Below are 24,029 nucleotides of genomic sequence, written 5' to 3' on the forward strand. Positions count from 1 at the left end.
TTAATTGAGGCTTCCTTGGTGGCTCAGACAGTAAAGAATCCACCTGCAATGCAGGAGACCTGGGTTGGGAAGACTCCCTGGAGGAGGGCATGGCAAACCACTCCAGTATTCGTGCCACCATGGACAGAGGAGCATGGTGGGCTACAGTTCCTGGGGTTACAAAGAGTTGGAAATGACTGAAGGACAAAGCACAGCATACATTTAATCAAATTCATAATAATTAAAATTTAAAATGTTTACATATCTCCCAAACTACCCAGTGGTGTGCATATCACACTTTGAGGAAAACTGTTCTAAAAGGGCCAAAGGATAAGCTGTGAGTCTCAAAGGTCCATGAGTCTCCTTGGGGCTGAAGTAGGACAGTGTGGAATAGGTTTGGGATAAGGTAGGGGTGCAATAAGAATGCTCCTCACAAACTGTCATTCATTTAGCAACATTTATCGGGCACTTACTAAGTGTCGGATATTTATCAAGCACCAGTAATAGCACTTTCGTACATAGGATAGATGGATGGCCAGGTCACTAAGGGCTTTGTCTATTAGTATAAACAAAGGCTTAGGTTTTATCCAGCAAGTGTTTATGACCCACTGAAGAATTTCAGAGCACTGAACTTACATTTGTGTATTAGTTTAATCAGTGAGTCCCCAGACTTCCCTAGCCTATGGCTCCAAGATAAGGTTCATTTCTCCTCTGGGGTTTCTTTCCTTGAGCAATTTCTGAAACTCCCAAAGGTATGCTTCCCTGTTCTGCAAGGCCATTCTAGTGGCAGCCAACCATCCTTAGTTCCAACAGTCACAGCTCCAGAGGCATACGGGCATATTTTACCAACCCTTACCTGGCTCCTTCAAGCATCTCTGCTCCTCCTGGACCTATGCGCCACCTCACCCACCTACTGCCTCTCTTAACTCCCTGTGCTTGAGTGTTCAGTTGTGTCTGACTCTTTGTGACCCTATGGACTGTAGCCCACCAGGCTCCTCTGTCCATAGGATTTTCCAGGCTAGAGTATTGGAGTGGGTTGTCATTTCCTTCTCCAGGAGATCTTCCTGACCCTGGGATTGAACCCATGTCTCTCACATCTCCTGCATTGCAGGCGGATTCTTTACCACTTAAGCCATCAGGGAAGTACCCTCTTAACTCCCCATATACAGCTAAACCTAAACTGTGGCATTAAATAACACTTCATAGAGACTTCCCTGGCAGTCCACTGGTTAAGCTCTGCACTCCCAATGCAGGAGATGTGGGTTTGATCCCTGGCAGGGAACTAGATCCCACACGCTGCAGCGAACAACCAAAGCAGAACAAACAAACAAAACTAAAACCCAAAACACTTCACAGATGCGGACAAAAGTTCAAGGGTGGCAGAGAGTCATTTATCTTGTTTTAAAAGGGGCCACTCTGGGACTTCCCTGGTGGCCCAGTGGCTAAGAGTTCACACTCCCAAAGCAGGGGGCTCGGGTTCAATCCTGGGTCAGGGAACTAGATCCCACATGCTGCGACTAAGACCCAGTGCAACCAAACAAATAGATATTTAAAAATAAATAAATAAAAAGGGCCACTCTTAAGCTCAGCCTCAACTCTCCCCTCCATCCTCCAAGTTCCTTCACACTTACCAGCAGGCCCCCAGCATATTATCCATTCTTGGGAGTCTCTCAGTTTACGGGCACCATCTCTGCCTAGGCTCCCAATACCTCTAGCCCACGAGAGGGGAAGAGGTTGCTCCTTTCCCCTAAGCCTTTTTATTTTCAGGCCCAGAATAAATAAGTAGGAACGTCTATTTCCTTCAAGGGAAACTCTACATGGAAAGCAAGGTTTGAGCTTTATAAACCAGAAAAGGCAAGCATAATAGTATATTTAGTAAAGTTGGAGTTAAATCTCAACTGATACCATATGCAGGATATCAGCAGTTTAGTTTAAATCCATATTAGAAGAAAGAGTTTCTCCAGGGTCTAGAAGCTAATCTGGATTAAAATTTCTCTGATTTTCCAAGGCCATGATTCTGTTAAGGTAACCCAATAACCCAATTTACACTTCTAAACAGAACACTTAATATCTCAGTCTGCAGAATTTCTTAGAATTATGGTAACTTTACAGTTTCCCTCAAGAAAAATGAATGGCTGTTTACCCTATGTATCTGAAGGGCCATTACTGTGCTTTTCCTAAATGATCTATTGTGAAGTTGATGCAGTGTCTCTACTTCAAGCCAAAGAGAACCTAGCAAGCCCTCCTTCCATCCATAATGTTCCATATTTACCAGGCATCCAAATAAAAGGTTACATAGAAAACTGCTTTGATGGGGGCTATGAAGGCTGGTTAGGAGGCTGTCCAAAAAACAGATAGGACCTGAATTAAGGCAATAGCAGTAGGAATAAGAAAAGAGATTTAAGAGATATTACATGGCATAATGCTTCAGAATAGAGGGGAGGGATGGGAACAGGCCAAGCCCAAACAGAGGCATCCAAGAAGGGCTGAAATTGAAAGAGAATCTGGAAAAAGTGATACTGAAGCCAAAGGTAGAAACAGCTTCTTAGTCACACTCTCAGACAGGAGAACTGAAAATCAACATACATTTTAGGAAAGGGCTAAGAGGAATCTGAACGCACAAGTGAAAGTACCTTAACTTAGTAAGAGTTATGTGTCAATCCCCTGGAGAAGGGAATGGCAACCCACTCCAGTACTCTTGCCTGGAGAATTCTGTGGACAGAGGAGCCTGGTGGGCTATTGTTCATGGGGCCGCAGAGTTGGACACGACTGAGCAACTAACACACACACACACATAAACACACAAGTGTCAAAATGGTCACAGATGGAATCATTTGAAAGGGTGGGGTTAGATAGGGAAGATCCTAAACTGGTAGTGTTTTAAAGTGTGTCTTGATGAAGGGAAGAATTATAAACAAAGTTGGGAATGGTGGTCAGTGGTCCAAAACCTACCCTTCTTGCTCTGAGTAAAGACCAGCTTTCTCACCCCTCCAAATGGGTCTCTTCATTTTTCACATTATGTGTCCTCCCTTGGGAAGTCCATTTTCACGAAGGTGCCCTGTGCTTTGTTGCAGTCTCCAAGAAGTCAGGGAGCGACCCGCCAACTTCCCAGATGATTTGGGAACCATTAACCCTTTCATCACTCCTGGAGAAGAAGCCCACCAGAACCGCACCAGGAGAGAGCGAGTTCCGCAATGGAAGGGCCCAGCAGTGGTTTATAAAAAGCGCCACTGTCATTAAGTGAAAACAAACCCTACAGGGCCCCCGCTTCTCCAAAGACTGAGGGGCCTACAGAAGTCGCCATCTAGGGCGTGCCAACCAATAAAATTTCATTCTGCCCGCTCCGGGTGTGGGCTGCCGGGTGGCTTGTAGGGCGGGCAGGGGCTAGCCCCCACCTGCTACCGGTCGCTGTAGGGGCGGAGATGCGACTCCGGCGGGAACCACCGCTGGCCCCGCCTCCTCCCGGTTTGGGAAGGAGGAGAGGGCGTGGCCACGCCCCCGGGGGCGGTGAGAGCGGCCGGCGCCGGGTAGGGAGGGCGGGCCTTCTTTCCGAGTGACGGGACCGCGGCCCAACCGGCGCCAGAGTACCGGACCGGCCTTCCTGCAGCCTCTTCCGCTTGCCGGCTGCGGCGCCTGGGACGGTTGCGGTGGGTCTGGGCGCTGGGAAGTCGTCCAAGATGATTAAAAAATTCGACAAGAAGGACGAGGAGTCTGGTACGCCAGGGGCTCAGCCGCGAGGGCCCCTTCCCTTTCCCCCGCCCCGCCGCCACCTGCTCTCGGGGACTGCGAACCTGGGGGCGTGGGCGCCGGTGTGCCAGGGGGCTGGAGTTTGAGCCCGGCCCCTCCTCCGACCCCGCTCCGCTTCAGCCGGGGGCCTGCCCCTAGCCCCTCCCCCAGGGCTCCAGAGCCTCCCTTCAGGTCGGCGCGCTCGCGCGCGGCCGCCCGCGCGCCGCCTCGGGCTGCTCGGCGGCCCCGCCCCCAGCCCCCCTCCTCTGGCGCCGCCGCTCCTCGGAGCCGCCTTCTCCTCCGCCGGTTCGCCTGGGGTGGGCTTGCCCACCAAAGAGGCGGGCCCACGGCAGGTGGCGGAGGGAGTGAGTGTGCGCTTGCGAGAGGCGGGGGTTGGATGGGGTGGGGTGGGGGCGGGGTGCTGATAGTGTACGGCCCGGAGTGGGTCTGGGGTCGACCGGACTGTGTGTGTGTGTATGAACTTTGTGGTGCTTGTACCTTACAGTCTCCCTGGGGACCTCTGCGCTGTCCGCTTCCCTGGGGGCAAGGCTGTTCCGTGGTACCTAGCTCATTTAATACTCAAGCATCCAAAAGTGAGTTGCATCCTGATACCCATCTTTGGTCCAGAGTAAATGAGGCAGATAGCCAAGTCCCCTCAAAAAAAAAAAAAAAAAAAAAAAAAAAAGAAAAGTCTCAGTGATTGATAGCTGCTCTCACAAAGCGTGGTCGAGGGTTGGGTTAGTAAACCTCTATGGCCCCTTCAAAGCTTGACGCGTATCTAATTCTCTGATAAACTCTTCTGCCTCCCAGCAAAATGTTAGAAATACACAAAATAGTGCTTTCCTGTAGGGAAATCCGAAGAGCCTTACCACAATCTAAATCTGAGTTGTGTGGACATGGCAGATATTTGTAACATTCATATAAAAATAAGGCAGGCCAAGAAGACAAGGTACTCATTTTAGGTAGAGTTTCTGTAAAAGAGAAGTACAGGATCTTACAGGATAGCAGACAGAGCTAATGTCAGAGTCAAAAAGATTTTAATCAATTTGTATGCATATTAGTAATGATTATCACTGTAATATCCAAGTGGACACCTCGCATAGGTGAGATTTCTCAAGCATTTAAAACCCTTCTTAGAAAGTAAATACATCTGTGTATGCCAGCTATTAAAGACATTTTTTCCCCCATAATATAGGTAGTGGCTCCAATCCTTTTCGGCATCTGGAGAAGAGTGCTGTCTTACAAGAGGTATGGCTTGGAAGTATAGTGTGTTTTTTCTTTTCTGTTCCATTTTAGAATGGGGACAGAGCACCTGGAATTCTATGATCCAAAATAAGAATTAAGGAATGTAACTGAGTTCAGAGAATATATACTGGAGGGAAAAAAAAAAAAGAGGGGTTACTTGTCATAGGAAAGTCTGGAGTTTATAGAAATGCAAACATTTGTAGACTCTGTCACATGTTGAGAATTTTAAGTAAAATAAGGTAGGAGGTGTTTAGCGCAAGGTTTTTGAAGGAAGTTATAGATACTAAGCTCGTTGTATTAAAATGATGTAGGTAAATATTGAAATTCTTAGATAAAGTCCACAAGTTGAAGTGGGAGACTTAAGGGAGTGAGTATAGAATGGAAAAATCACATCTGATAATTTATTATATACCATAATAAATGGAAAACTATAAGCTAAATTATTTGGATACTATGATTAAAATATATAATAGTCCTAAAACATATATATAATCGTCTTCATTTTATTTGATTGTCTATAATCTGTGATAGAAAATATATATAGCAGTGTTTTTTGTTTCCGCAGGCTCGTATATTCAATGAAACGCCCATTAATCCAAGAAGATGTTTGCATATTCTTACAAAGATTCTTTACTTACTGAACCAGGTAAATTACTGTGATTTTCCTCAGATTTGTATCTTAGAATAGAAATACATAATGTGCAGTGAAGTTTTTTCTAGAAAGTGTAATTATTAATTTTTTAATAATTCACTTAATTTTAGAATTTGCAGTGTTTGATTAATGTAGTAATATGTAAAATTTCTTGTGGACAAGGAGTATGACATATACTTCTTTCTTATTCATGAGGTACCAAATCAGCTAAGCACACAGTACAATCTCAACATTGATTTGAATGTAACAAGTATTAGTTAATATTCAAACATGTTGTTTAGGTATGTTCACAGGTCTTTATGTCCCTCCAAAAATATTTTTAAAAAGCTTAGACAAATTCTAGATAGACATTTTATCCTTTTGTGAGGGTATATTAATGTTTTAAAGCTTTCATTTTAATATTCAAATTAAGGAATATAAGCAGGAATATTGTTTTATTGTACTTCACTTTATTGAATTTTTTTTTTTTTTTACAAATTGAGTGTTTGTGGCAACCCTGTATTGTTAGATGATGGTTAGCATTTTTTAGCAATAAAGTATTTTTAAGTTAAGGTTTGTACATTGTCTTTATTTAGACATAATGCTATTGCACAAAATAGACTAGTGTAGTATAAACATTTATATGCAACATTTATATGTATAAATGTATAAATTTATATGTATAGATAATATAACATTATATGCACTGGGAAACCAAAAAATTCCTGTGATGTACTTTATTATAATATTTATTTTATCGCCATGGTCTGGAACTGAACCTACAGTATCTGCAAGGTATGCCTCTGTTTGTTTATGATTTTCTTAGTATGGTTCTGGGCTTAACTGTTTTGTGCTTTATGTCGTTTTCTCTAAATGGGGATTATGATAAAGCTGTTTTAGACAATGGTAATGATTAAATGATACAGTAAATGTGAAGCACCGAAAATAGTTGTGGACACGGCATTCAGAAATAGTATTCATTCAGTCATTCAGCATATATATTTATTATGTACCTGCTGTGTCCTATGCACAGGGGATATAGCAGACAAAACCGACAAAAATCATGAAACATAGATCCTACTTCTTCTTGTGTGTGTGTGTATGTTTTTTGTTGTTGTTCTTGTTTTTTATTGCTTCAGACTGAAAAATCTCATGAAATGTCTAGGACCTTAGAAAATGTGATTTTTTGTTAGATTCATATACACACACATGTGTATGTGCACCTATATATATACCTCAGGTGGTTTATATATGGTACAAAGAACACTGTGGTTTCCAACTTGAATTCCATGAGACTTTTTACTTGGCTACGTTTCATGACCGAGATAAAGTTTTGTAGTTTGCAAATGAAGGCTGAACAACAAGTCCATGCTTTTATTTATTTATTTATTTATTTTAATTTTATTTTATTTTACTTTACAATACTGTATTGGTTTTGCCGTACATCAACATGAATCCGCCACGGGTGTACATGTCTTCCCAATCCTGAAGGTCCATGCTTTTAAATAAAATATATCTATTCACAAACATATATCCTCTTGTGGTATTATTGGAAACATTTAAGGCAAAGTTAGTTTGATTTAACTTTTCATGGCACACATTGTGTCCAAATTGGCTAACTCCAGTCAGCAAGCATAGCTTTGAGTAAAGCTGGTCTAGAGTAGCATATATTTTTATATTGACCAATACTGCTTTGATGGGCAACCCATGTTGAAACATAACTATCTTGATGAGGAAGTTACCCACATAGTCTGATGAACACTGACAACTAGGTGAACAGATTTCAGAACCTTAACCTTATCTTTTGCCTAATTCATGGTAGTTCTTTACGGAAAATTACTTTTAAATTTCTACCAGAGTTGACACATCCATATATTTTTGAGTTTCAAGTCAGAAAGTAGGGACTTAAGGTGTCTTTCATCCTAAACTATCCACGTTTTTCATCAAAATTTAGGTTTATTCTTACACCTATGACAAATAGATTGAAGAGTAGTTGTATTTTTTGTGAAAGCTGAAGCCCTGAAAAATGATGGAGCCTAACATATTATATAGGATTGCTTTTAATGAAGAAATTAAATATTGAAATGGTAATGTCTCAGGTGGTCTGTGGTCTGCAGTGTTTGACTATTAATAATATATGTTATCTAACACCTTACTACTCAAAAGTATGTGGTTCCCAGATCAGTAGCATTCACATCACTGGGAGCTAATTTGAAATGGAAAATTTTAGGTTTCACACCAGAGCCAATGAATCAAAATCTGTATTTTAGGAATATCCTCAGATGATCTATTAAACATATTAGAGTTCTGATCCAAAGAATGTTTTTAGGGCCTTGAGCCAGTATCTTGAGATGTATTGGCAGCCCTACAAGCCTTTTGTATTAGCCCTGTAAGCCTTTTTGTATAATCTGATTCCTGCCCTTTTGGTTGGTCCCTTCTTACCATGTTTTCTGTGATTCCTATAGTTCATTACAGTTTAATATTTATTATGCTCCTATGATAGGTCAGGCTTTGCACTGGACATTGGATTATAGAAATGTAGGAGGTATGATATCCGTTCTTAGGCTGTGTAACAATAACATCTTGTTCTGACTAAGAACTCAACTTCGTTTTCTATCTCCTGTAAATCTCAGTTGTTCAGAGAATTTAAAATAGTTCATGCTAAAAGGTTAGAGACCACTGTTCTAGAACTTTTATAGCATAGTGTGTGATAACGAATTATTTTAAATAAGGAATGGATAAATGGCCATGTGGGTTCATAAATTAAAAGTCAGAAAAATAACAAAGGCACAGTGTTTATAGAGATTTTTTTTCTGGGTTCTAAAAGATCTTTGCAGAAATAATGGGAAAAATCCTTTTTTTTTCTTGTTTAAGAAATTGTTTTAATTTAAATTTACTTTAAATTACTTAGGGTGAACACTTTGGAACTACAGAAGCCACAGAAGCCTTCTTTGCAATGACTCGACTGTTTCAGTCTAATGATGTAAGTCTTTTTGTTAAATTCTTTAGACTAAAAATGCTCTTTTTGTTTTCCTTGGGGAAACTTAGAGTAGTCCAAATGAGGGAAGGTTGCTTAAAATGTTTAAAACTATTTAAAAATTGTTTATCTTCATAAAACTTATAAATGCTTATTAAAGAACACAGGAAAATGAAAGAATGAAAGTATATTGTTTAAAGCTGCTCACTCACAGATCTGCCATGCAGTCATGAAAACTGCTAATATCCAGCCTCTCGCATGACACTGCACAGATGGACTGGTATAGAAATCAGTGGACATAGCTATCTCATCTCCTAAACTCTCAGTCAGGTTTCTGGTGGGCCTGGGGTTTCTCTTGGCAGTTGAGAAGAGTTAGATGCAGAGTGGGGAAGAGGATGAGGAGTAGGGAAAAGAAGAGTGAGGACAGACTGAGGCTGCCAGCACCCCCGTGTCTGTCTCTCATTCCCTTCGACCACCCTAACTTTCAAGCGAAACAGCTGTGCTTCATTTCCATCCTCCATTGCGGCACATATTTCCTTTTTGCCCAGCTCTGACTCAAACCCATCCAGAGAAGGGGATTATGGGATCTGTATTTCTGTTTTCTGTTAACATAGATTGGTCAAACTGTGCAGTCCTTTTGGTATGTTTTGCATATCAACACAGGCCATATTTTGTGTTGAGGACTTTATGGGATTTGAGTCTGGTTATGTGTCTAGATAATGAGCAGCTTGGGGATTAGGTCTTCAGGAACATCAGCAGACCCTTTTAAGGCAAGTGTCTCAGGGGAAGTCGCTGTACATTCTTCAGGCAAAGGAGTCTGATTTCCTCAGACAGAGTATGGAGGACTGCTTTCACTTGCCATGGAAGCCTGGAGGAATTTAGAGGTTCAAGGTAGTCAGATTCATCAGAATCTGCCCCTGTGTCCCCATTCCAGTTTCCAGGGCCCCACTCCTTCTTTCTCAATTAGGATGCTAACTTTAACATAAAATGTCCCACAGAAGGTGAATTGAATTTGCATTTTATTCAGTCACCTGCAGGGTATGCTTTTCAGAAATCTCAGGCCTGTGCCCACATGACATGAGGCTTTCTGTTAAGGCATTATGGACGTTTCTAGGCCCTGACATAGACCTTAGGCTGTGTTTATGGTCTAGGGTGATTTTAATGTTCTCACCTTAGCATTTTCTTTTACCAAGTTCACCAGTGTACTTAGAAGGAACTACCCCACTGGTCCAGCTCATTTTTACAGCAGTCTTCTGTGGTAGCAGCTAGTTGATGACCCAAAGCTTTGTCTTCTGTAGGTCCTTGATCATACTTGTCTGCATTGGTGATTTAAGTGTTTTGCCACTGCATGCCAAGGACGACTAGGATCCTTTTTATCACTGGAGACAGAATCAGTAATGCCTTTTATCAAATCAGAAAGAATTTTATTTAAATTTAATCATAGAGTATATAGTCTTTTATGACTTTTCTGTCTTGTTTCTTTTACTTATGGCTTTTGAGATTGATTCCAGTTCTTGTGTGTATCAGTAGTTTATTCATTTTTGTTGCTGAGTAGTATTCCATTGTATGGAGGTAAGTAATCTTAACTATTTATCCATTAACCAGTTAATGGATATTTGGCTTATTTCTAGTTTATAAATATAAACAAAGCTGCTAAAACTACTGAAGTACAAGTCTGTGTGTGGACCTATTAATATGTTTTCATTTTCTTTGGTTAATATCTGGAAGTGGCATTCTTGGGTTTACATTTCCTGAATGATGAATATGTTAATCATGTATTAAGCAAATATATGCTGATTTGCCACCTGTTTATTTTCTTTAGTAAGAAGAAAATAAACATCTTCTGTTTACATCTTTTATCTGTTTTTTTTTTTAAATCAGGTTGTTTATCTTCTGCTTATTGAGTTGTAGGTGCTCTTTGTATTTTCTGAATACAAGACCTTCATGAGATAGGTATTTTGTAAATATTTCCTCCCAGCCTGTGGCTTGACTTCTCATTTACTCACTACTGCATTTTTTAAAAATATACTTTACAAATAGTAAAATCCACCCTTTTTAGGGTATAGTTTTATGAGTTTTGGCAAATTTATACAGTAGTATTAATCAAGATTTAGAACATTTCCATCACTCCAAAAAGTTTTCTATTATATGATTTATTCCTACCATCCTCAGACCTAGGAAACCAGTAATCTCTTTTCTTTCCTTATAGTTTTGCTTTCCAGGAAGTCATAAGAATGATATTATACTTTGAATATCATACTTCATCATATATATGAAGCTTTTTGAATCTCCTTTTCAGGCACTTAGCATAACTCATTTAAGATTTGTCCATGTTTTTGTTTGTTGATTCCTTTTTATTTCATTGTGGTATTTGTTGTATAGATGTACCTCAGTTTGTTTATTTTTGCACCAGCTATAGAATATTTGGTTTGTCACCATTTTTTGATGGCTAGGAATAACGTTGCTATAAACATTCATGTATAAGTTTTTAAACATAGTTTTTATTTCTCTTGGGTAAATACCTAGGAGTGGAATTACTGGGTCATATGGTAGGTGTAGAGGCTTCCCTGGTGGCTCATATAGTAAAGAGTCTGCCTGCAATGCAGGAAATGGGTGTTTGATCCCTGGATGGGGAAGATCTCCTAGAGAAGGGTGTGGTTGGCTACCCACTCCAGTATTCTTGCCTAGAAAATCATATAGACAGAGGAGTCTGGCAGGCTACAGTCCATGGGGTCACAAAGAGTTGGACACGACTGAGCAACTTCACTTTCACGTTCATATATCTTCTATGATGAAGGATCTGATCATATCTTTTGCTCATTTTTAATAATTTGGTTGTATATTTTCTTTCTGCTGAATTTTGAAAGGTCTTTCTATATTCTGGATACAAGTCCTTTATCAGATGTTTTCCAAATATTTTCTCCCAGCCTATATCTTATTTTTCATTTTCTTAACCTTTAAAAGAACAGAAGTTTTAAATTTTGGTGAAGTCTAGTTTATCAGGTTTTTCTTCTTCCTGTTATGGATTGTGCTTTTGATGTGTATTGTAGAAATCTTTGTGTAACCCAAAGTCACAGAGATTTTCTGCTATGCTTTTTTCTTAGGTATTATGTAGTTTTTGTGTCTTAAAATTGCTGTGTGATCATTTTGAGTTAATTTTTACACATGATATGAAGTGAAGGAGGAATTTCTTTTCATCTCCTTCCTCTTCCTTCACCCCGTCCTCCATTTCCTCCTCCTCTCTTTTTCTTAACAAGTTCTACTGGAATAATTGCTTATCAATATGGAGGAAGAAGGATGAGGAAGAATAATAATGATTGTGTTACACTGCCACTTTCCTTTTTTTTTTTTCCTATATGTCTGTTCTTATTCCAGAATCATACTATTACTGTCGCTTAAAAAAATAATAATTTTATTCATTTCTTTATTTTTGGCTGCACTGGGTCTTTATTGCTCTGTGCGAACTTTCTCTAGTCGTGGCAGGCGGGGGCTACTCTTCACTGTGCTGCATGGGCTTCTTATTGTGGTGGCTTCCTGTCGTGGAACACAGCTCTAGGACACACGGGCTTCAGTAGTTGTGGCACATAGGCTCAGTAGCTGTGGCTCATGGACCCTGGAGTGCACAGGCTTCAGTAGTTGTAGCACGTGGGCTCAGTAGTTGTGGCTCTTGGGCTCCAGAGCATGGGCTTCAGTAGTTGTGGCTCATGAGCATAGTTTCTCCGATGCATATGGAATCTTCCTGGATTAGGGATCAAACCTGTGTGCCCTGCTCTGGCAGGCAGATTCTTATCCACTGAGCCACCAATGAAGTCCTGCTGCTTCTGCTGCTAAGTCACTTCAGTCATGTCCGACTCTGTGCGACCCCATAGATGGCAGCCCACTACGCTCCCCTGTCCCTGGGATTCTCCAGGCAAGAACACTGGAGTGGGTTGCCATTTCCTTCTCCAATGCATGAAAGTGAAAAGTGAAAGGGAAGTCGCTCAGTCATGCCCGACTCTTAGCGACCCCATGGACTGCAGCCTACCAGGTTCCTCCGTCCATGGGATTTTCCAGGCAAGAGTACTGGAGTGGGCTGCCATTGCCTTCTCCAGTGAAGTCCTACTGTAGCTTTATAGTTCATTTTAAATCAGGTAGTGCATGTTTTCCTATTTTATTATTTTTTTCTTTTTCAAAATTTTTTAACTTAACTTTTTAAAATTTATTTTTAATTGGAAGAAAATTGCTTTATGATGTTATGATGGTTTCTGCCATACAACAATGCAGATCCCCTATAATTTACATATATATCACCTCCCTCTTGAGCCTCCCTCCCCTCCTCCCATCTTACCGCTCTAGATCATCACAGAATGCCTGGCTGGATTCCATGTGTTACAGAGCAACTTCTTCAGTTCAGGTCAGTCACTCAGTCGTGTCTGACTCTTTGCGACCCCATGAATCGCAGCACGCCAGGCCTCCCTCTCCATCACCAACTCTCGGAGTTCACTCAGACTCATGTCCATCGAGTCAGTGATGCCATCCAGCCATCTCATCCTCTGTCTTCCCCTTCTCCTCCTGCCCCCAATCCCTCCCACCATCACAGTCTTTTCCAGTGAGTCAACTCTTCGCATGAGGTGGCCAAAGTACTGGAGTTTCAGCTTTAGCATCATTCCTTCCAAAGAAATCCCAGGGCTGATCTCCTTCAGAATGGACTGGTTGGATCTCCTTTCTTACCAGCTATCTATTTTACACATGGTAATGTATATATGTCTATGCTACTTTCTCCATTCGTCCCACTTCCCCTTCCCCCACTGTGTCCACAAGCTGCTTTCCTACATCTGTGTCTCCATTCCTTCTCTGCAAATAGGTTCATTGATACCATTTCTCTATATTCTATCTATATGCATTCAGTTCAGTCAATTCAGTTGCTCAGTTGTGTCCAACTCTTTGCAACCCCATGAACTGCAGCACGCTAGGCCTCCCTGTCCATCCACAACTCCTGGAGTCCACCCAAACCCATGTCCATTGAGTCAGTGATGTCATCCAACCATCTTATCCTCTGTCGTCCCCTTCTCCTCCTGCCCTCAATCTTTCCCAGCATCAGAGTCCTTTCCAATGAGTCAGCTCTTCACATCAGGTGGCCAAAGTATTGGAGTTTCAGCTTCAACATCAGTCCTTCCAATGAACATCCAGGACTGATCTCTTTTAAGATGGATTGGTTGGATCTCCTTGCAGTCCAAGGGACTCTTAAGAGTCTTCTCCAACACCACAGTTCAAAAGCATTAATTCATTCTAGTGAACACCCAGGACTGATCTACTTTAGGATGGACTGGTTGGATCTCCTAGCAGTCCAAGGGACTCTCAAGAGTCTTCTCCAACACCACAGTTCAAAAGCATCAATGCATTATATGCATTAATATATGCTATTTGTTTTTCTCTTTCTGACTTACTTCACTCTGTATAAACAGGCTCTGGGTTCATTCATCTCACTGGGACTTACTCAAATTCATTCTTTTTTATCACTGAGTAGTATTCCACTGGGGTGTGTGTGTGTATATGTATACACCACATCTTCTTTATCTATTTACCTGTGGATGGACATCTAGGTTAGTTCCATATCCTAGCTGTTGTAAATAGTGCTGCTGTGAACATTGGGATACATGTCTTTTTCAGTTATGGTTTTCTTTGGGTGTATGTCCAGTAGTGGGATTGCTGGGTCATATGGTAGTTCTATTTTTAGTTTTTAAAGGAATCTATATACTGTTGTCTGTAGTGGCTATATAAATTTACATTCCTACCAACAGTGCAAGAAGGTTCCCTTTGATCCACATCCTCTTCAGCATTTTGGGTCTTCCCTGGTGGCTCAGAAGGTAAAGCGTCTAAAGCGTCTGCCTGCAATGCAGGAGACCCGGGTTCGATCCCTGGTTCGGGAGGATCCCCTAGAGAAGGAAATGGCAACCTGCTCCAGTATTCTTGCCTGGAGAATCCAATGGACGGAGAAGCCTGGTAGGCTACAGTCCATGGGGTCCCACGACTTCATTTTCACTTTCTCCAGTGTTTATTGTTTGTAGGTTTTTTGATGATGGCCATTCTGATTGATGTGAGGTGATACCTCATTGTAGTTTTGATTTGCATTTCTCTAATAATTAATGCTGTTGAGCAACTTTCCATGTGCCTCTTGGCCATCAGTCAGTTTCTTTTAAATAATTGTTTTGGCTCTTGTAAGTTCTTTGCATTCCTATATTCATTTTAAATCAGCTTTGTATACGTATGTGAAAGCCACTCAGTCATTTCCAACTCTTTGTGACCCCATGGACAGTAGCCTGCCAGCCTCCTCTGTCCATGGGATTTTTCCAGGCAAGAATACTGGAGTGAGTAGCCGTTTCCTTCTCCAAGGGATCTTCGTGATTCAGGGGTTGAATCTGGGTCTCCTGCATTGTAGGCAGACTCTTTATTATCTGAGCCACCAGAATCAGCTTATCTACTTATGTTAAAAAAAAAAAAAAAAACCTGCTAGAATGTTGATGGTGATTGCATTGACTCTAAAGATCACTTTGCTAAACTATTTCAATAAAATTTTACAAAAAGATCAGTTTGAGGAGAATTCACATTACATTATTGAGTTTTCTATTCCATAGCCATGGTATATATTTCCCTTTATACAAGTCTCTAATTTCTGTCAGCAGTGTTATAGCTTTCAGCACAAAAATCTTAAACATATTTTGTGAAATTTATCCCTGAAGTAGTTAATGTTTTTATACTATTGCATTTGTATTGTTTTAGGTACTCTATAGAAATTAAATAGATTTTTTGTATATTGATCTGTTTCCTGTGATTTTGTTAAATTTATTCCTTCTAGCAGTATTTTGGGAGATTCCTTAGGATTTACTTTTTTCAGTCTGAATGAGTTTTATTTGTTTTTCTTACCTTAATATCTTCTTGCACTGTGATACAGTATGAAATGGAAGTGGTGGTAGAGGATATCCTTGTTTTGTTCCTGATCTTGGAAGGAAGGTGTTTAATCTTTCAGCATTAAATTGATGCTAGCGCTTAAGTTTTCCATGTGTGTGTGTGCTTGGTTGCTCAGTCTCGTCTGATTCTTTGCGACCCCATGGACTGTAACCCACCAGGCTCTTCTATCCATGGAATTTTCCAGGCAAGAATACTGGAGCAGGTTTTCATTTCCTGCTCCAAGAGACCTTCCCAAACCAGGGGATCAAACCTACGTCTCCTGCATCTCCTGCTTTGGCAGGCAGATTCTTTACCACTGCACTACCTGGGAAGCCCCTAAGTTTTTCAGGTTGAGGAAGTCGTTTTCTCTTCTTAGTTTGCTAGGAGGGTTTTTGTTTGTTTGTTTTTGTTTTTGTAGATGGGTGTTGAATTTTGTCAAATGTTTTTTCTGTATCTATTGAATTAATTATGGTCTTTCTTTTTAGTTTATTAATATGGTAAGATGCATTTATTTGTTTTCCTGGAAAATATAAAATCTTTGTTTTCTGTTAAAACTGAAAATTTGAAATTAATTTTGAGTATGTGGTTGTGAAATAATATTTACCTGTAATTTTTTCTTATGTTTTTGTTTGGATTTGGTATTTGGGTAATGCTGGCTTCATAAAATGAATTGATAAGTATTATTTCCTCTTCTCCTCTTGCAGAGTTTTGTAGAATCATTATTCTTTTCTCTCTCTATATTTATTTGTTAATTTTTGGTTGCACTGGGTCTTCATTGCTGTGCTCAGGCTTTCTCTAGTTGTGGTAAGCGGGGATTACTCCTCAGTGCAGTGCACAGCCTTCTCGGTGCAGTGCACAGCCTTCTCATTGCAGTGGCTTCTCTTGTTGCGGAGCACAGGCTCTAGGTGAAGACGCTTCAGTAGTTGCAGCACTCGGCTTCAGTAGTTGTGGCTTACAGACTTAGTTGCCCCAAGGCACGTGGAATCTTCCCAGACCAGAGACTGAACCCTCATCCTCTGCATTGGCAGGCGGACTCCTAACACTGGCTGGGCCACCCCTAGTCCTATAGAATCATTATTAATTTTTCCTGAAATGTTTGTCGGAATTCGCTATTGAAAGCATCTGCACTGTGGTAAGGTTTTTGATAATAATTTTAAAAGGAAACAGATGGTATTATTCCGATTATTTTTCTTCTTGAGTGACCTCTGGTAGTTTGTGTCTTTCAAGGAATTTCTCCATTTTGTTTACATTGTTGAACTTCACTGGCTAAAACTGTTCTTAATATTTTCTTATTCTTTTAAGGGTTTGTAGAATCTATTGATACTTCTTTTTTCACTTTGATGTTGTAAAAGGTCAAGCAGAACAAACAGAAAGTATATAATAAGATGGTAGATATAGACCCAAATATATCATTATTGCATTAAATGTAAATGAATAACACAACATTTACAGAAATTGACTGTACCATGAGCCATAAAATAAGACAAAACAAATTCCAAATGAATGAAATCATGTATCTTGTGTTCTCATTACCTTGGATTAATGTTGGAAATCAATAATAAAAGAGTAACTGGCTAGGTTTTCCCTGGTGGTCCAATGGTTAAGAATCTACCTACCAATGCAGGGGACATGGGTTCTGATCCCTGGTCCAGGAAGTTCCTACATGCTGTGTGGAAACTAAGCCTACTTGCTGCAACTGCTGAAGCCTACATGCCTTAGAGCCCCTGCTCCACAACAAGAGAAACCACCAAGATGAGAAGGTGGTGCACTGCACCTGGAGAGTAGGCCCTGCTGCCCGTACCTGGAGAAAGCCCATGTGCAGCAGTGAAGACCCAGAGCAGCCAAATAAATACATACTTTTTAAAAAGAGTAACTCGATGATTCACCATATGTTTTTGATATTAATAATACATTTCTGGGAATCCTTTGGTGGTCCAGTGGTTAGTATTTTGTGTTTTCACGGCTGAGGGTGCAAGTTTAATCCCTGGCTGGGGAACTAAGATCCTGCAAGCCATAAGACTTAAAAAAAAAAAAAAGAAGCACATGTCTGTTCTGTTTCTAGCTGTGATGAAGGGGCTAGATTTTCCCTGCTACCAAAAATGCCTAGAAAAAAGTATGTGTGTGTGTGTGTGTGTGTGTATCCCACACAGTAGTTTTCCAGATATTAGATTAACAAAAATTCCAGGATTATGATATGAAGAAAAACCAATGCTTATACTAGTTCATTTCCTTGGGGCAGATTACAGGTCTCAGATTAGGGGTTGTTAGTTGTTCAGCAGCTTAGTCATCTCCAACTCTGCAACCCCATGGACTTCAGCATGCCAGGCTTCCTGTGCTTCACTATCTCCCAGAGTTTGTTCAAACCCATATCCATTGAGTTGGTGATGCCATCCAACCATATCATCCTCTGTCTGCCCCTCTGCTCCTGTCCTAAATCTTATATAGCATCAGGGTCTTTTCCAGTGAGTTGGCTCTTTATATCAGGTGGCCTAAGTATTGGAGCTTGAGCTTCAGCTTCAGCATCAGTCCTTCCAATGAAATTTTAGGGTTGATTTCCTTTAGGATTGACTGGTTTGATCTCCATGCTATCAAAGAGACTCTGAAGAGTCTTCTCCGGCACCACAGTTTGGAAGCATCAATTTTTTGGTGCTCAGCCTTCTTCATGGTCCTACTCTCACATCCATACATGACTACTGGAAAAACCATAGCTTTGAATATATGAAACTTTTTCTGCAGAGCGAGGTCTCTGCTTTTTAACACACTAAGTTTGTCATAGCTTTTCTTTCAAGGAACAAGTTTTTTATTTTTTTTTTAATTTTGTGGCTACAGTAACTGTCCACAGTAATTCTGGAGACCAGTAAAATAAAATCTACCATGGTTTCCCCATCTATTTGCCATGAAGTGATAGAACCAGATGCCATATTCTTAGGTTTTCGAATGTTGAGTTTTAAGCCAGCTTTTTCACTTTCCTCTTTCACCCTCATCAAGAGGCTCTTTAGTTCCTCTTTGCTTTCCACAATTAAAATGGTATCATCTGCATATCCGAAGTTGTTGATATTTCTCCCAGCAGTCTTGATTCCAGCTTACGATTCATCCAGCCCAGCATTTCGCATGATGTGCTCAGCAGAATACACAGAAGAACTATACAAAAAAGATCTTAGTGACCCAGATAGCCACGATGGTGTGATCACTTACCTAGAGCCTGACATCTTAGAATGTGAAGTCAACTGGGCCTTAGGAAGCATCACTATGAACAAAGCTAGTGGACGTGATGAAATTCCAGTTTAGCTATTTCAAATCCTAAAAGATGATGCTGTTAAAGTGCTGCACTCAATATGCCAACAAATATGGAAAACTCAGCAGTGGCCACAGGACTGGAAAAGATCAGTTTACATTCCAATCCCAAAGAAGGGCAATGCCAAAGAATGTTCAAACTACCACACAATTGCACTCATTTCACATGCTAGCAGGGTCTTTTCAAACGAGTCAGCTCTTCACATCAGGTGGCCAAAGTATTAGAGTTTCAGCTTCAACATCAGTCCTTCCAATGAATATTGAGGACTGATTTCCTTTGGGATTGACTGGTTAAATCTCCTTGCAGTCGAAGGGACTCTCAAGAGTCTTCTCCAACACCACAGTTCAAAAACATCAATTCTTTGCTGCTCAGCTTTCTTTAGAGTCCAACTCTTATATCCATACATGACTACTGGAGAAAACATAGCCTTGACTAGATGGACCTTTATTGGCAAAGTGATGTCTCTGCTTTTTAATATGCTGTCTAGGTTGGTCATAACTTTTCTTCCAAGCAGTAAGCGTCTTTTAATTTCATGGCTGCAGTCACCCTCTGTAGTGATTTTGGAACCCCCCCAAAATAAAGTCTGCTGCTGTTTCCACTGTTTCTCCTATTTGCTGTGAAGTGATGGGACTGGATGCCGTGATCTTTTGTTTTCTGAGTGTTGAGCTTTAAGCCAACTTTTTCACTCTCCTCTTTCACCTTCATCGAGATGCTCTTTAGTTCTTCTTTGCTTTCTGCCATAAGGGTGGTATCATCTGCATATCTGAGGTTATTGATATTTCTCTTGGAAATCTTGATTCCAGCTTGTGCTTCATCCAACCGAGCGTTTCTCAAGACGTACTCTGAATGTAAGTTAAATAAGTAGGGTGACAATATACAGCCTTGATGTACTCCTTTTCCTATTTGGAACCAGTCTGTTGTTCCATGTCCAGTTCTAGCTGTTGCTTCTAAACCTGCATACAGATTTCTCAGGAGACAGGTCAGGTGGTTTGGTATTCCCATCTCTTGAAGAATTTTCCACAGTTTATTGTGATCCACACAGTAAAAGCCTTTGGCATAGTCAATAAAGGAGAAACAGATTTTTTCTGGAACTCTCTTGCTCTTTTGATAATCCAGGAGATGTTGACAATTTGATCTCTGGTTCCTCTGCCTTTTCTAAAACCAGCTTGAACATCTGGAAGTTCATGGTTCATGTATTGCTGAAGCCTGGCTTGGAGAATTTAGAGCATTATTTTGCTAGCATGTGAGGTGAGTGCAATTGTGAAGTAGTTTGAGCATTCTTTTGCATTGCCTTTCTTTGGGATTGGAATGAAAACTAATCTTTTCCAGTCCTGTGGCCACTGCTGAGTTTTCTAAATTTGCTGGCATATTGAGTGCAGCACTTTCACAGCAGCATCTTTTAGGATTTGGAATAGCTCAACTGGAATTCCATCACCTCCACTAGCTTTGTTCGTATTGATGCTTCCTAAGGCTCACTTGACTTCACATTCCAGGATGTCTGGCTCTAGGTGAGTGATTATACCATCGTGATTATCTGGGTCATGAAGATCTTTTTGTATAGTTCTCCTGTGTATTCTTGCCACCTCTTCTTAATATCTTGTTTCTGTTAGGTCCATACCATTTCTGTCCTTTATTGAGCCCATCTTTGTGTGAAATGTTCCCTTGATATCTCTGATTTTCTTGAAGAGGTCTTTAGTCTTTCCCATTCTGCTGTTTTCCTTTATTTCTTTGCATTGATCACTGAGGAAGGCTTTCTCGTCTCTCTTTGCTATTCTTGGAACTCTGCATTCCAATGGGTATATCTTTCCTTTTCTTCTTTGCTTTTGGCTTCTCTTCTTTTCACAGCTACTTGTAAGGCCTATTCAGACAGCCATTTTGCTTTTTTTGCTTTTCTTTTTCTTGGAGATGGTCTTGCTCCCTGTCTCTTGTACAATGTCACGAACCTCTGTCCATAGTTTATCAGGCACTCTGTCTTTCAGATTTAGTCTCTAGAATCTATTTCTTACTTCCACTGTATAATTGTTAGGGTTTGATTTAGGTCATACCTGAATGGTCTAGTAGTTTTCCCTACTTTCTTCAATTTAAGTCTGAATTTAGCAATAAGGAGTTCATGATCTGAGGCACAGTCAGCTCCCAGTCTTTTTTCTTTTTGCTCACTTTATAGAGCTTCTGCATCTTTGGCTGCAAAGAATATAGTCAGTCTGATTTCAGTGTTGACCATCTGGTGATGTCCAGGTGTAGAGTGTTCTCGTGTTGTTGGAAGAGAATGTTTGCTATGACCAGTGCGTTCTCTTGGCAAGACTATTAACCTTTGCCCTGTTTCATTCTATACTCCAAGGCCAAATTTGCCTGTTACTGCAGGTATTTCTTCCCATTTTTGTGCATTCCAGTCCCCTATAATGAAAAAGACATCTTTTTTTGCATGTTAGTTCTAGAAGGTCTTGTAGGTCTTCTTAGAACTGTTCAGCTTCAGCTTCTTCAGCATTACTGGTTGGGACATGGACTTGGATTACCGTGATATTGAATGGTTTGCCTTGGAAACGAAGAGAGATCATTCTTTCGTTTTTGAGGTTGCATCCAAATACTGCATTTCGGACTCTCTTGTTGACTATGATGGCTACTCCATTTCTTCTAAGGGATTCTTGCCCACAGTAGTATACATAATGGTCATCTGAGTTAAATTCACCCATTCCAGTCCATTTTAGTTCGCTGAGTCCTAAAATGTCGATGTTCACTCTTGCCATCTCCTGTTTGATCACTTCCAATTTGCCTTGATTCATGGACCTAACATTCCAGATTCCTATGCAATGTTGCTCTTTACAGCATTGGACCTTGCTTCCATCGCCAGTCATATCCACAACTGGGTGTTGTTTTTGCTTTGGCTCCATCTCTTCATTCTTTCTGGACTTATTTCTCCAGACCTGGGGAGTTCATCTTTCAGTGTCCTGTCTTTTTGCTTTTTCATACTGTTCATGGGGTTCTCAAGGCAAGAATACTGAAGTGGTTTGTCATTCCCTTCTCCAGTGGACCAGATTTTGTCAGAACTCTCCACCATGACCCGTCCGTCTTGGGTGGCCCTACGTGTCATGGCTCATAGTTTCATTGAGTTAGAGAAGGCTGTGGTCCGTGTGATTAGATTAGTTAGTTTTCTCTGATTGTGGTTTTCAGTCTGTCTGCCATCTAATGGAGAAGGATGAGAGGCTTATGGAAGCTTCCTGATGGGGGAGACTGATTGAGGGGGCCATGCTCAGTAAATCTTTAATCTAGTTATCCGTTGGTGGGTGGAGCTGTGTTCCCTCCCTGCTATTTACTTGGGGCCAAACTATGGTGCAGGTAATGAAGATAATGGTGACCTCCCTTGAGAGATCCCAGGCGTGTACTGCTGCACTTAGTGCCCCCAGCCCTGCAGCAGGCCACCACCGACCCATGCCTCCACCAGAGACTCCCAGACACCCATAGGCAAGTCTGGACAGTCTCCTGCAGGGTCACTGCTCTTTTCTCCTGGGTCCTGGTGCACAAGGTTCTGTTGTGCCCTCCAAGAGTCTATTTCCTAGTCCTGTGTAAGTTCTGGCAGCTCTGTGGTGGGGTTAATGGCTACCTCCTCCGAGAGGGCTTATGCTATACCCAAGTCTGCTGCACCCAGAGCCCCTCTTCCTGCAGCAGTCCACCGACGACCCATACCTCCTGTTGGAGGAGATGCTCAAACACAGTTCTGTCTCATTCTCTGTTGCGTCCCTGGGCCCTGGTGCACACAAGGTTTGTTTGAGCCTCCTGAGCATCTCTGTAGGGAATGGGGTTTGATTCTAAACGCAGATTCGCCCCTCCTACCGTCTTGTTGGGCCTTCTCCTTTGCCCTTGGACATGGGGTATCTCATAGCCACTCCAGCACCTACCATCTTACTGTGATTTCTCTGACCTTGGACATGGACATGACTGAGTAACTGAACAACAACAGCTTTGCATATAAGTTAAATAAGCAGGGTGACAAAATACAGCCTTGACATACTCATTTCCCCATTGGAACCAGTCACTTGTTCCATGTCTGGTTCTAACTGTTGTTCTTGACCTGCATGCACGTTTCTCAGGAGACAAAGGTGGTCTGGTATTCCCATCTCTTGAAGAATTTTCCATGGTTTGCTGTGATCCACATAGTCGAAGGCTTTAGCATAGTCAGTGAAGCAGAAGCAGATGTTTTTCTGAAATTCCTTTTTTCTATGATCCAGTGGATGTTAGCAATTAGATCCCTGGTTCCTCTGCCTTTTCTAAATTCAGCTTGTACAACTGAAAGTTCTTGGTTGACATAGTTTTCAAACCTAGCTTGGAGGATTTTTGAGCATTACATGCTAACATGTGAAATAAGTGCAATTGTGTTGTAGTTTGAACGTTCTTTGGCATTGCCCTTCTTTGGTATCAGAATGAAACCTACCTTTTCCAGTCCCGTTGCCATTGTTGAACTTTCCATATTTGCTGTCCTATTGTGTGCAACACTTTAGCAGCAGCATCTTTTAAAATTTGAAATAGCTAAGCTGGAATTCTGTCACCTCTACTAGCTTAGTTCATAGTAGCACTTCTAAGGCCCACTTGACTTTACAATCCAGAATATCTGGCTCTAGGTGAGTGACCACACCATCATGGCTATCCAGGTCATTAAGTCCTTTTTTGTATAGTTCTTCTGTGTGTTCTTGGCACCTCTTCTTAATCTCTTTTGCTTTTGTTAGGTCCTTGCCGTTTCTCTTTTATTGTGGCCATCTTTGCATGAAATGTTCCCTTGGTATCTCCAATTTTCTTGAAGTGGTCTCTAGTGTTCCCCATTCTGTTGTTTTTCTTCTATTTCTTTGCATTGTTCACTTAAGAAGGTGTCCTTGTCTCTCCTTGTTATTCTCTGAAACTGTACATTCAGTTGTGTATATCTTTCCCTTTCTCCTTTGCCTTTCACTTCTCTTTTCTTAGCTATTTATCATAGAATTGGAATCATAACAGCATGTAGCATTTTCATATTAGTTTCTTTTACTTAGTAATATGTATTTAAATTTCCTTTTTATTTTTTCATGGCTTGCTAGCTCATTTCCTTTTAGCACTGAATCACTTTCTGTTGTTTGGATGTCCCATAGTTTATCCATTCACCTACTAAAAGGACATCATGATTACTTCTAATTTTGGCAATTATGAATAGGTAAGGTGAAGTTGCTCAGTCGTGTCTGACTCTTTGCGGCCCCGTGGACTGTAGCCTACCAGGCTCCTCCATCCAT

General features: G+C 41.0%; 2 protein-coding genes across 2 annotated transcripts in view; both read left to right on the forward strand.

The window, feature by feature from the left end:
* Positions 1–3,323, forward strand: part of TSGA13 (testis specific 13) — a 30,018-nt gene extending 26,695 nt beyond the window's left edge. The window contains exon 8 of the mRNA XM_005679481.2: positions 3,054–3,323. Within this exon, the coding sequence (XP_005679538.1) occupies positions 3,054–3,223 (170 nt within the window). The 3' untranslated portion in view covers positions 3,224–3,323. The remainder of the gene's footprint in view (positions 1–3,053) is intronic.
* The window catches only part of COPG2 (coatomer protein complex subunit gamma 2), a 143,328-nt gene continuing 122,871 nt past the window's right edge, over positions 3,573–24,029 (forward strand). The window contains exons 1-4 of the mRNA XM_018046921.1: positions 3,573–3,693; positions 4,901–4,953; positions 5,516–5,596; positions 8,493–8,564. Of these exons, the coding sequence (XP_017902410.1) occupies positions 3,657–3,693; positions 4,901–4,953; positions 5,516–5,596; positions 8,493–8,564 (243 nt within the window). The 5' untranslated portion in view covers positions 3,573–3,656. The remainder of the gene's footprint in view (positions 3,694–4,900; positions 4,954–5,515; positions 5,597–8,492; positions 8,565–24,029) is intronic.

This window comes from Capra hircus, chromosome 4 (assembly GCF_001704415.2).
Source record: "Capra hircus breed San Clemente chromosome 4, ASM170441v1, whole genome shotgun sequence".
Taxonomy (NCBI): domain Eukaryota; kingdom Metazoa; phylum Chordata; class Mammalia; order Artiodactyla; family Bovidae; genus Capra; species Capra hircus.